Source organism: Carassius auratus, unplaced genomic scaffold (genome assembly GCF_003368295.1).
Source record: "Carassius auratus strain Wakin unplaced genomic scaffold, ASM336829v1 scaf_tig00021008, whole genome shotgun sequence".
Taxonomy (NCBI): Eukaryota; Metazoa; Chordata; class Actinopteri; order Cypriniformes; family Cyprinidae; genus Carassius; species Carassius auratus.
The window spans coordinates 554,585-568,880 of record NW_020525078.1 but is presented as its reverse complement, the minus strand read 5'-3'; the positions used below and the strand labels follow the sequence as shown (position 1 = coordinate 568,880).

General features: G+C 34.3%; 1 protein-coding gene across 1 annotated transcript; it reads right to left on the bottom strand.

Annotated features, from left to right (window-relative positions):
• Window positions 1-4,310: 4,310 nt before the first annotated feature.
• LOC113076718 (uncharacterized) lies at window positions 4,311-13,863 on the bottom strand. Its single transcript, XM_026249409.1, has 6 exons — window positions 13,571-13,863; window positions 10,720-10,814; window positions 6,184-6,280; window positions 5,976-6,020; window positions 5,723-5,845; window positions 4,311-4,846 (listed from the first exon to the last, which is right to left on the bottom strand). Exons 1-6 carry the CDS (start codon window positions 13,727-13,729, stop codon window positions 4,715-4,717), a joined length of 651 nt encoding a protein of 216 aa, XP_026105194.1. The 5' UTR covers window positions 13,730-13,863; the 3' UTR covers window positions 4,311-4,714.
• Between the last annotated feature and the right edge of the window lie 433 nt (window positions 13,864-14,296).

Genomic DNA, 14,296 nt, shown 5'->3' with positions numbered 1-14,296 from the left:
AATCTTTACTTTTTTCCTCTGAATTCTGAGTTTATATACCGCAATCTTGAATTTCTTCCTCTGAATTCTGAGTTTATATACTAAATTTTTGAAATTTTTTCTCTGAATTCTGAGTTTATATACCGCAATTTTGACATTTTTTCTCTGAATTCTGAGTTTATATACCGCAATCTTTACTTTTTTCCTCTGAATTCTGAGTTTATATAACGCAATCTTTATTTTTTCCTCTGAATTCTGAGTTTATATACCGCAATCTTGAAATTTTTCCTCTGAATTGAGTTTATATAACCGCAATTTTACTTTTTTCTCTGAATTTGATTTATATACCGCAATTTTGACATTTTTTCTCTGAATTCTGAGTTTATATATCCGAATCTTTACTTTTTTCCTCTGAATTCTGAGTTTATATACGCAATCTTGAATTTCTTCCTCTGAATTCTGAGTTTATATACTACAATTTTGAAATTTTTTCTCTGAATTCTGAGTTTATATACCGCAATTTTGACATTTTTTTCTCTGAATTCTGAGTTTATATACCGCAATCTTTCTTTTTTTCCTCTGAATTCTGAGTTTATATTACCGCAATCTTGAATTTCTTCCTCTGAATTCTGAGTTTATATACTACAATTTTGACTTTTTTTCTCTGAATTCTGAGTTTATATACCGCAATTTTGACTTTTTTTCTCTGAATTCTGGTTTATATACTATAATTTTGACTTTTTTCCTCTGATTCTGAGTTTATATACCGCAATTTTTACTTTTTTTCTCTGAATTCTGAGTTTATATTACTACAATTTTGAAATGTTTTCTCTGAATTCTGAGTTTATAATACCGCAATCTTGACATTTTTTCTCTGAATTCTGAGTTAATATACCGCAATCTTTACTTTTTTCCTCTGGAATTCTGAGTTTATATACCGCAATCTTGAAATTTTTCCTCTGAATTCTGACTTTATATACCGCAATCTTGACATTTTTTTCTCTGAATTCTGAGTTTATATACCGCAATTTTGACATTTTTTCTCTGAATTCTGAGTTTATATACCGCAATCTTGACTTTTTTTCTCTGAATTCTGAGTTTAGTATACCGCAATCCTTTACTTTTTTCTCTGAATTCTGAGTTTATATACCGCAAATTAAGAGAAAAGGTTAGAATATATGAGATAAAAACTCAGAATTCATGAGAAAAAAAGTCTGAATTACAAGATAAAAGGTCGGTATTACCTTTTTATTTTATTACTTGTTTTAAAGAAAACAGGCTTCCATAGGAATGTAATACTACACAGCTACTAACCAAATAAGTAGTTTCACTTTAAGCACTCATGCTACTAATTAATATTTAATGGTTCACCCTCTGTGTTCTTTCCACCCTTATGTTATTTTCTCTGTGAAACCACAATGTCTCGTACAAGTTTGGAGTGTTACTTTGATCTCAGATGGAAAGCATTTTAGCAGCTGCACATGATTATTTGTCAGAAGGAAGTGTTTGTTTTTTTCTGACACACTCTTAGTGCAGCATGAATGTCACATTTCTCTTTTGCATTAGACTTTCATAATTGAAGTTGAATTGAAAATGTTTCCTCATGCTTTGCATATTAACGTGCAGGTACAAACACTGAGGCCCTTTCATAGTCATTTTGGGTCTTTTATGATGTCATCATCATCATTAGCATCCATATATCATTCCTTTCCTTTTCTTTCTTTTTCATCTTCCCCTCATCAGAGAAGGCTGCCGGATTGAGAATGTGCAAAAGAATATAAAGGTGCAGAAAATATGCTTTCAACATGCTCCAGCTGATGGCCTTTCCCAAATACTACCGGCCACCTGAAGGGACATACGGCAAGGTGGACTCCTGAAACACAGCTCCATTAGTTTTACTCTTAACGGACTATATATACAGTGGGGTTCGAAAGTCCACTTTGAAAGGGATTCAAAATGCTATTTTATTTTAAAAAAATATATATATTATTTAAAAATATATACATAATGCTTTAATGACAGCAAAACCAAATACTATACAATACCTATTTTTACTTTACAGTATCTTGACTTAGGACCCTGTTGTACATATTTGTGCAAGTTCATTTCAAATACATATATAAAAGAAAAGTGTTTTGTTTAATATATATTACAAAATGGCCTACTGAAAAGGACATACTCTTGTTTTATGGTTTTAAGAAAGAATGCAGTGCATTATTTAAAAATAATTAAAAAATACTAAATGTAAACTGTAGTAAAATAGACATGTAAATCATCAAATGTGTACAAAAGATTTCCATCAAAAGTGAGCAATTTACAGGAATTGTTTGAATATGTAGCTTTGAATGGCCGTCATATCAGTTGAGATGCATCACATGCCTGTATGTGACTCATGACCAGAGATTGTGTTTTGTTGTTATTGTTCTGTTTTGTACTGAGGCATTTCTGAAAGTGTGTACTGTATGTTTTTATATTTGTGTTGGTATAAAGCCATTTCACTCTCAGTTTCTGGACATATTTCCATAACACCCTTCAGCTTTCTTTTGCACACATTGTGCATTTATGTGAAGTTTACATAATATTATCGCTATTTGCTGCCAACTGCAAAGGAACACTCGATCTCTTGTGCTAAAAGGACTTATACCAACTGTCACGTGTGTGCATAAACAACAAAGCCATTCATGCTGACATTACGGTTTGGTATCTTAAATTCCGCTGAACTTGCTCATCTGCATAAATCTGTGATGCCAATGGCTGGAAATATCGATCTCTAATTGAAAATCAATCACTTTAGTTCGCTACATTGATGAAGATCACTGTGGAGGTCATTTCAAAATTTTTGTATTCATTATCCTAAAAATTTAGGAACCTTGCACACCGAGTCCAATGTGGGTTAATTAATCTGTTGCAAACTTTTTTTTGCAAAATGGTATTAATGGACTCCTCAAGCAGTGTGGATGATTTTGCTGTCCTCTCACCGCCTTAAAAGAATAAAAAGAAAGGAAATATTGGATCCATCCAATCCTAAAAGACAGAGAGAAAGTTCAGTTCTCAGTGTGCAATGGCCTTAAGTGTGAATGCTGCTTGAGTGAATCCAGTAGCGAATTGTGACTCTTGAACCTAGGCTCTCTCCCTCTCATAGAAAACACACTACCAGCCTGGTTTAGTCATCTTTGACATTTCCTAATCCAGCCTCAAGGCGATCACACACCAGATGAGAAGCACAGTGCTGCACCCGACTGTGTCTTTAATATCCCAACACATTGTTTTGTATGGGTGTACTTTTTGGTGTCTTGTCTTCGGAAATGCCTTCATTTTACAGCATGTTCAAAACAGCCCTCAAATACACGGTAAAAAAGTATGTGTAGTTAGTATATTTACCAGCAGAGGACAATGTGCACTACACTGATTTGATCGCGTGCCGCTATATTTTAGCCATGGAGAACTAGCCTGGATGAGAGCAGAGCGCTATTATCATCAATTATCAAAAAAGACACACTTATCCCTTTTAAGAAGTCACGCATTAAATTATGTTAAATTAAAGCAATGTCGACTGTGTGTACAGGTCTGATCAGAGTGCGGGATAGTTTTTCAAAAAGTCCCACCATCAAATTATTACCACGAGTGAAAGTACAAAATTATTTTAATTGATACATTAAAGCACTTTGTCTTTGAATGAGCAATGCCCTATAATACGCCTAATTGGCCGAATTAAGTTAAATTTCTAAAAGCTAAATTGTTTAGGATAAGAATAAGTCGAAAATGATTATTTGCATAGCCTTTGGAAGCTCTATAATTTGTTCCCTCCAAAAGTAGTGGCAACTTCCTGACTAAAGAGTCCTCGGCTTTCCTCAAATTGCTGACTCAGGATTGGTGTTACAATTAACATGAAGATCGGTGTATTGAAGGGCTGCAGATCCTTCAACAGAGTGTCATGAAGCTCAAAGAAAGCCAACAGCCTCATCAACATCATCATCATCCTCAGGTAAGCAGCTAAATGACAAATAATCATTTATATTACAGTCCAGACATTAATACGTTTTTATGGAGTCTTGGCGCAGAACGATTATGTAGTTAAACAACAGAACAGTTCATTGAAAGCACTGCAAGTATATTCCCTAATGCCTCGTTTCCATTCCCGTTAAAAATAGCATCAGGAACTATCCCGACTAGAGCGTGCGAGTGATTCGAGACATGAAGATGTAGTTCATAACCCTCATGCAGCTCTTATGGGACGGTCATGGAGAAGGCCAGGACCTCAGTAAACATCCACAGGAAATTCCTCCTCAGACGAAGAGGAACAATAGATGCTTTTACTCCCTCACAGTTACAAAATGATATCAGGCACCAAGTTTCCTTCAAGACCGGTCATTAGCCTTTGAAGAACTGATCCAATTCACCTCAACATAAATGACATGATTCCGGTCAATAAAAAATGCTTTAATGTAACAATACATTGAATATAAAACAATATACAAAACCTATTTTAGATTAAACATTTTCTCACCTTTAAAATTCTGTACACTTATAAGACGTTCACAGTTCAACGATCATTGACAAAACCCTTTAGTTACCTTTGTAAAAAATATATCATTCTTACAGCATTAATAAAGTGACACTTTCAGACTGAGGTGATATAAATATTAATAACAAAAATAAAGAGACTAGCATAATTTAAAATGATAATAGATAAATGAGCTTATTGTACATGCTTTCAGGGAAAGGAAGTATGATTTTAGTCACATGTTATAGTAGATTTATCTTGGCAAAGACTTTGCTGTTTCTGAATGAACGCTTCCATCTTCTCGTAGAAATTACTGGAGGGGGCAAGTTCTTCTAGTTCACAGGGATATCGCTCTGAACACTTCTGTGGAAGCAGTCCAAACACAGACTCGTTACCAGCTTTTACAAACACAACCATCAGTTGTTACCATCAGACACAACAGGGATGCTCATCATTCAGAACTAAAAAATGCTTTTTCCCAATCATAAATACGAAAATGTGATTTAATGAATTCAAAATTCTCAGCCACAAGAAAACATTTTTTTTTCTTAATTATGCATATTTCATATTCTCCACCCTTCTTATATCTGGAATTATTTATCAAATAATTTGACTTTTTTTTCTTTTCTTTTTTTTTACTATGTTCAGTATTTTCAAACAATAATCAGCCAATAAAATGTGTACAATTTGGCAACACAAAATGTTCAGTGCGCACCATATTGTTGGCATATTTTTTTTTATATTCAAATATATAAACAATATGAGATTTATCAATATTATATAGCTATGATATTTCACACACGTCTTCTCTGCGGCGTCTCCTACTAGGAACAATAATTGCAATAATTTCAAGTGCAAAATAGTTTAAGACATGCTTTTTTGGGGCGTTTCATAATGGCGCCAATACCAGTAATTTGACGAGTGCAAACGTTAATTGCAAGTTCAATTGAATACTCTCCTCCCATTACTGCTGACGTCTGAAAGGGAAACTCCTAGAAATGCATTATTCATTAAGGTCAGGTGCAAAAATAACTGTCCAGGCCAATTCTTCCCTGCACGCCTTGCCTTTAGCAAAACCTGATAGTACTATTTTAACGCCAAAAGATGGTTTGCACTGATGCAAGCTGTGAAAGTAAAACTGGCCCATTATGAATTTCTTATTTGATCCTGTTCAGCCATCTCAAAAGCCATCTTCTGAATGATGCACAATCTTGACACACACACATTGCTTTGACTTACATTTTTGTTATATACTTCTAAAGTTTTCTCTATCATGGGCCTTTTGTCATTTGTTGGGTCTTCGTCATTCAAGAGAACGTTCATCTCCATCAGAAAACAGTCAAAGAACTTAAATGTGCATTTCTGCAGATAAACACAAAGGTCAGTTAGCACTGGATTTCAATGCTTATTACCACGCCAGTAATCCATCATGTGTTAACAATACTTTTTATCTGGTCAGATGATTCTCTCAAGTTTTTTTTAGTGAACTTACCTCGATACCATCAGTGTTTGGTGTATACAAACTCGTATTAGAATACTGGAGAAAAAATAAAAATAAAGTTCATAAATTAGTATTCTGATTTACCATGTAGGCCAAGTGGATTTTGTGACAGCTGGGAAAAGATTGCAGATAATACAGCAATGATGACACTCCTTGAGTTACACAGTGCATCAAAATCTTGTTATAATGTTATACTTACTTGGAATAAATTCCTGGTTTTGTTAAGTGCGTCCTGGAGGTCTCGTAGTGCCTGTGGTGCATGTCCTTCAGCCACGGGCAATAGAGCACTTAGACAGCTGAACACACACACACACAAAATACACAAAACCAACCGGAATATGGAATGAGTTCATGTAGAATGATTTAGTAATCCTACACAATTTGCTCCATCTACCCAAAACCCATGACCAGAGGTGGAAAGAGTACAGAAATATTCTACTCAAGTAAAAGTACAATTACATTCATTACATGTCACTTAAGTACAAGTAAAAGTACCAGTGTAAAAAAATCTACTCAGGGAAAAGTGAAAAGTGTCTAATTTCAAATATACTTAAAATGACTTAAATAACAGTGAGAGGGAGGTGAAAATGGGTTAGGCCAAGAGCGATGATTAAACAAATCTGATCAAGTTGATCTAATCATACAGGTTTATTCGCAAACTACATGGTATGTGTGCTGGAGCAGGGTTGGAACTAAACTCTGAGAAACTGAGGATGACACCCCTGGGATAGGCCTATAATTCTCAAACCAGTTGTTTTTAATGCAATCAGTTATTTAGAATACAAAAAAAAACAAAAACTCAATCAGTATCAACAAAATTAGATTTTTCAATGCAGAGGAGACACAGAAGCTCCATCGGAAGTGTGATTTCTGTGTATTTAACCACTGTTTAATGCAGGACATGAATGCATTTAACCTGCAGTTACAAATGCAGAAATAATGTTTTGATATAGAATACATAAAATGTTAAATACTCATTTAAATAAAAAAAATTTATAATAATAATGAAATCAGAAGATAGGCTACTTTAAATGTGAAATTAAAACAGCTGTAGGTGTCAAAGTAACTGTTAATGAGTGAGTCATTGCGATTGAACCGAATCATTTAAACTGGTGATTCATTCAGGACCGAGGCAGAACTGTGCTATAGTGATTGTGTTTGGAATTATTTTTGTTGTCAAAATGGAGCAAAAACAAGCAATATGGTGTCTCTTGGACACAAGTCTCTTAATTAACTTCTTGTTTATTGAACTGTTGTAAAATAATATAATCTGTATGTAATCATGCTGATTTTTGATGGAAAAAACGGCACTCTTCTTGTGATATTGATTTACAATATGAAATTATATAATTATGTACATTTTCTGCCCCTATATCTTCAAATTTGGGATCATTGTAAATGCATTTTAACAGACTGAATCACGTAGAGAAAGATCGCACTCTAAATGCGCGCGCCCTAGTCTAATCTACTAGACTTCACGCCACTGTAGGAGTTTTGTTCATTACGATATTATCACAGACGATATATAGGATATCACACATCCTGCACCAAAGTCTTTTTAGTTAACTCACGCAGAACTATTTGCTAAACTGTCAAAGCTTAATTTTAACCACCAATGCAACAATGCAAGTATTTACCTTACCTCTACATGCTAGCAAACGGTTGATGTCTAGTTGACTAGTTGATGCTAGTTTGGTAATTTGAAATGTGCAATACTTAAAAATTACTGATTTCAAAAACGACTTCATAAAGAAGTACACAAAAAAAAGCTACTCAATTTCATTAACGCGAGTAAATGTAATTGGTTACTTTCCACCTCTGGCCATGACCGTACTCTCACAGGCACAACTCATTAACAATTCACAGCCCATGTTTCGATCTCTTCTTCATGCAGCTCTTCAGAAAGTGTCCAAAACAGGAGTGTTTATACAGAAACACCAACACAGTCACGTAGTGCGAGGCAAGGTTCCAAAACCGACAGTGAGCCGCCTTGATATCAACAGTTACACAGAGCTAAAGTTCCGAAACTTTGAATGATTCGGAACACTCTACGTTACTGTTCTGAAGTTTGTGATCTGTGAGTCCAAGGCTGCATTTATTTGTTAACTAATATGGTTAAAAGAGTAATATTGTGAAATACTATTACAATTTAAAGGGACCGTTTTCTGTCTGAATATATTGTAGAATTTAATTGATTTCTGTGATCATTACTCCAGCCTTCAGTGTCACACGATCTTCAGAAATCTGCTGCTCAAGAAGCATTTCTGATTATTATCAATGTTGGTAACAGTTGTGCTGATAAATATTTTTTGTGTCAATTTTTTATTTTTTCAGATTTATATATATATATATATATATTTATTTATTTATTTATTTATTTATGAAATATGTGACCCTGGATCACAAAACCAGTCACAAGGGTAAATTTTTCAAAACTGAGATTTATGCATCATCTGAAAGATGAATAAATAAGTTTTCCATTGATGTATGGCTTGTTAGGATATGACAAAATTTGGAAAATCTGGAATCTGAGAGTACAAAAAATATCTAAATATTGAGAAAATTGCCTTTCAAATTGTCTAAATTAAGTTCTTAATGCATATTACTATTCAAAAATGAAGTTTTAATATATTTACAGTAGGAAATTTACAAAATATTTTAATGGAAAATGATCTTTACTTAATATCCTAATGATTTTTGGTAAAAACTAAAAATCAATAATTTTTACCTACTGTATGCAATGTATTGTTGACTATTGCTACAAATATACTCATGCTACTTGCGACCAGTTTTGTGCTCCAGGGTCACATAGGTTTTTACTTTGCCAAATAAAAGCATTTATTTAAAAAAATAAAAATAAATAGAGCACAACTGTTGGCCACATTAGTCTATTTGTAATAAGATTTAAATATTTGTATTGATACTTTTGGTAATTAATTAATTTGAACTATTCTTCTCACACTTGAGATCGGTTTTTGTCCACTAAGCTCAATGCATAATTTGGCCTACAATAAAGTATAGCCTGTTGGAACAGCCTTCACACTTTTGGAACTTTTGGATTTGGAACAGAGCCAATGGAACTCCAGGATGTTTGCAGCACAAAAATAGATAAATCAAGATATCAATGAATCAAATAGAGCAAGTGTTACATATACTGTATACAAAACTGTTTTCCTGTGAACATAGTTATTTTTACCACCATCTTGTGACCAAAGATCTCAAATGTCATTGTGGTATCAGATTTAGGTGTATCTGATCACGTTTAGGGTCACGATTCTCCACCCTTTTTGTTGCAAGCAAACTGAAAAGGCGAAACAACTTAGTCCTGAACAGATAATAATGTTGTGTGAGAAAGAGATTGATCTTGCAGTGGGTTCATATTACCGTGTACAGCTGACATGCACACTAATGCACTCTTTAGTGGGGCAGCAGCAGATAAACAGCCATTTAAATTGGACTTTAGAAATCTCAAATGTGTCAATTCATCTAGTGCATAAGACTAATTGTTTTTTTTATGGACTGTAACTGCATTGGGGGGGGGGGCTAGATGTCACATGGTGATGCCGTCACAAGGGCTGTATCTCAACAATTATAAACTTAAGCACTATATAGAGTCAAAAGTCCAATTAGAAAGATGTAAGAGTGCTAAAGTAAATAAAGTCGACTGTATAATGAAGGTAGATATTAACTGATAGCTTGAGTAGTGTTATTTTCATGACACATCAGCATAGCTGGGGCAAATTTTTATGTGTTATATATTGTCATTTTATATAAGTGACTCGTGGACATAACAACAGTTTACTGGTTTTGCCTCCTATTTTTGCAGTTTCAAGCATTTTTTTATGTTTCATGCAGCTTATAATAGACTTATTGTCTAACTTAAACCCCACAGTTTGTCAAAATAGCCTGCTACATATACATACATATATACATATATATATATATATATATATATATATATATATATATACACACACAAAATAATAAGCTGTAAAAATTATTTGTTACAAAATATTATTGACAAAGACATTTAAAGTATGTTTTAAAATGAAATACTGTTTCAGTTTTTGTAATTTCAGAGGGAAAACAGATTCAAAGTAAATGTTTTTTTTTTTTTTTTTACTAAATGTTAAATTGTTATTTAATTTTTTTGTGGTTTAGACTTTAATGTAGGTGTCTGATACACAAACTGGCATTCAAATAAACCCGGAGAAATATTAAATATTCAAAAATGCATACAGTTTCTACAGATCCTATACAGTTTAACTTCAATTGGCATTGTAAAAATAAAGCTGTAAATAGAAAAAAAGATTATTGGAGTATGTTTTACAAAACAATACTATTTCAGACTTTCTACTTCACAATTTCATGTTTAATTCAATGTTACATGCTGTTTCTTTATAATAATTTGTAAAATTTACTATACATTTCTGAATTAAACTTTTAATTAATTCTTTTTCCCCTGGTGGATTTTATCAGGGGTTTCAGGGACAGTTCACCTTCAGTTGGTCCCCATTGACTTGCATTTTTCCCCCATACTATGAAAGTCAATGAGGAACAACAACTGAAGGTGAATTATCCCTTCAATTCATTACAATTAATACATCTTAATAGTAGAAAGTGGCCAAAGTTGGCTAATTCACCCTAGAAACGGTTTTGGCAACCGAGTGACTGTGGTTGTGCCAGATTTACACAGCAATCAATGAAAATAAGCAGTCTAATTTCTTAGATATACCTCAGAATTAAGATAGAATTCCAAACCTCTGAGTTCAAAGGGCATTCCATGTGATTCTCAAAGCACCAAGGGTTACAAGCACATCTTCCAGTTCTCTGTAAAAGATCACAAACTCCTTTAATACTTACAAAAATGCTGCAAAAATCCCACAGATACAGAAGTGATTCTTTCATTTGTTAAAAAGAATTTGCAGTTACAGGAAGCAAAGTGCGCAATCAGTGGAAACGAAAACAAAAGTTTAGCTGCAGTGCTTCATTGTGCTGAGCATGCACAATGAAGGGGCCAAGCACAGTAGGGGAAAAAATCAAAGACATGTGTAGATGATTTAATCTTAAAAAAATATAATCTGATTTAATTCCTAATGATTTGTGAGCAACAGGTGGCGCTGTGATCTAATTGATGTGGTGTATTCAATGTGGCGCCTTGCAGAGCCTCAGAATCATTTTGGCCAAATGCATACATTTTCTGAACTCCTCTAGGAGGAGTTGGAAAAAAATAGGTGAAAATATGGTTGACCCATTGAATATAAGAAGACCGGTCTCATGGCAATAGGCCAAATTCATAAAAAGATGGTAGTATTTTTTACGTTAACATTTTTGGCACTGTCCCAAGACTTTTTTAGTATTTTCAGCGCATGGTGTCGATGTGACTTACAAAGTTATGTAATGATACACCAATGCGTAGAGAGAGACAACTTAAAAATTAAAAGAAAAATGGCTGACATTGGACAATTGTTTGACTCGGAATGTCACAACAAATCTCAAGAGACCAGTCCTGGGATTTATTTGTATTTTATTTTAGCCAAATGTTCGCAAGATATAATTTTTCATATCTCCTGACCACTAGGTGGCAGTGTGTCAAACCTGTGCAGGTAGTCTCAGGTCATGCTTGTTTTAACACACCCCAAGTTTGGTCTGAATATGCTAAACCGTTGCAGAGATACATCCACTGTAGCATGCTTTTCGTCAAATTCGTTCACATGTTTCGCAAGAAAGGCATGATGAATCATCTCAAATTCCACAACTTTTTGTTGACATGATCAGAAGATGACTTAGTTTGATTTCTGGTAACATGAGGAGGAGTTTGTGTCTTGTCTTGAACCAAGGAATCATGAAAAGTTTTGTTGGATTTTGTTTCTAACCCTCGTTTCAAAAGTTATTTGTATATAACATAAGTTCAACTTTGGGCTGACTTGGGAGCCATTGTGCTACGGTTCACATATCAACTATTCTCTTTTAGTATTTTTATTAGCACTAGTACTTACTTTTTAGTTACTTAAATTGAAATGATTTCTGTTATCGGTTTTCCTAATTCTAGTCATTGACACCAATGACTACAATATGTTATTTAAAAGCAAGCAAAAGCAAATTGTATTCGAAAAAGGTTCAGTTCAACTAATCTGACAAGTCATTACATAGGCATGAAGGAAAAGGCAACTTGAATTGTTACTGGAAGCTTAAATCCTGTGGTAAATACTAGTTTTGAACACTTAAGTACTACTACCAATTAAATAACACTGGATTAAACCAAATTGGAATAGACGTATCAATTAAACATGGATACTGGTTAAATATACCTATATACCTTTAATACTGCTTAACGCTTTAATGCACAATGTGCTCACTACTAGTCTACCGCCAATATTTGTAAAGCAGATTCCTATACAGAAAAAACCCAGGCCTATATATTTAAATTAAATAAAATGGCCAATATATCAGGTAAGATGTGAGAAGATGACCTTCTTAAGCACAGTGGATTTACTTTTAAACATTTAGCACGTGCAGGATGGTGATGATGCATCATCTCATTATTATAGGACATAAATAGAAATATTCGCTAATTTAGTTGTTACATAAGAAAATGTAAATACTGTGGCCCTCCTGGATACAAATTTCAGCATATGTGGATGACTTTTGAGATCATTCTTAGTAATTATCATGTGTTTTTTCAAGTGTATTTAATGTAAGTTTAATGTAAAATACAAAATTTTAAATTGTATTTTGATGAAACAGTTGAATAATTAAATAACCAATGATGAACAAAGCAGAATCCCAGTAAAAGAGATTGATATGAAAGTTATTATGACATAGTTGCCTATATTTTAATCGAAGATATGACATTAACAACACTATGAAAGAAAATGCAGTGTTTTACTCAATTAAACTACTATAAACATACATTATGTCTGTAATGTATGTATATTAAATAATAACCCCATTAATTACAATGAGTATTGCATTTAAACATTATTGCACTAGTAAAAACATGCCACCTTCTGTGCCAATAATGAAGGCCATCTTTGCCCAACGATCTTGCTTTAAATTAAAAATTCTAACTTTCACTTCACAAGTCTTAAAAAAAAAGAAAAAAAAGAAAAAAAAACACTTGTGTCCACGAATGAAAAACAACAACAACAACATAACTTCCATGTTCATCGTCATAGGTTCCACTAGACTATTTTCCAGAGACTATTTTTCCAAAACTGTTTCAACTAACTCCATCTCACAAATGTATATCTAACATACGCATACGCATTCATCAAAAGTGTTGAGATGAAATTTTGTGCCATTTATGGACATCATAAAATTAGGGTTGGGGGGGGGGGATTTAACTTCGTATTACCCTACGTTCAGATTGAACAATTTTTAACAACCATGCTTTTCGACATACATTTACAACATGGTTCAGGTATATTAATTGCAGATCAATATTTTGACGTAACTCTTAATGCGTCGTGCATGCGCGCTACTATCAGCCCGTGCCGATCAGCACCATACAAGTTTATTAACCCTTGTTCACTGACATGACAACAGAGCACATAAAGTCCAGTGAGTGACTATTTGTTTCCTACCATTGACTTTAGCTTGGCTGGCTTATTCCACAATCCTACGATGAAGGCGAGGAAGTGGGTCATTAAAATCATCGAAAGCGAGATTGTTGGTAGGCCAACCACGACAGCTGCGTAAAGTTCACATGTTCTCGTCATGCAAAATTCCTTTAAGTATATCATGGAGGTATATGGGATCCTAATGATTGCTCCAGCTGGATATTAATCCATGAGTGCACAATGCAGGCTTCCTCCTCTCGTCCTTCGTGCGCGCACTAGTGACTCTGCTAGTGAAAACCTACACACACACACACACACACCGCCCATGGAGCCCTTTCACTTTGACATGCGTCTCCAGCAAGCGCAGCGCCAGGGCTCTTCCTTCTGTGTGTGTAACTCGGCAACATGTTTGTTTGGGGTGTTAACAGTCTATGGGTGTTAAACACACAGTAATCTCGGGTCCACGAAGAAGCCAGTTCATGAAACCAGGCGCAGAGGTTAAAAGTCCACCGACATAAGACCTTGAGATAAGGTTATTTAAGGACTTCTGATGAAGTCGTCTGGATAAATTGCTAAATATGCACTCAAGTCATTTGTAGGAGAAAGAAATGAACGAGAAATATGATTACAATGACGTGCACCGACATGAGATGAAGACTCGTGTCATCAGTCTTGGAACTGAAGTTGGAAACCCGGTTTATTTCGCGCAGAGCGGGTCGCCCCCTCAAGGCCACGGCCATGTTGATATCA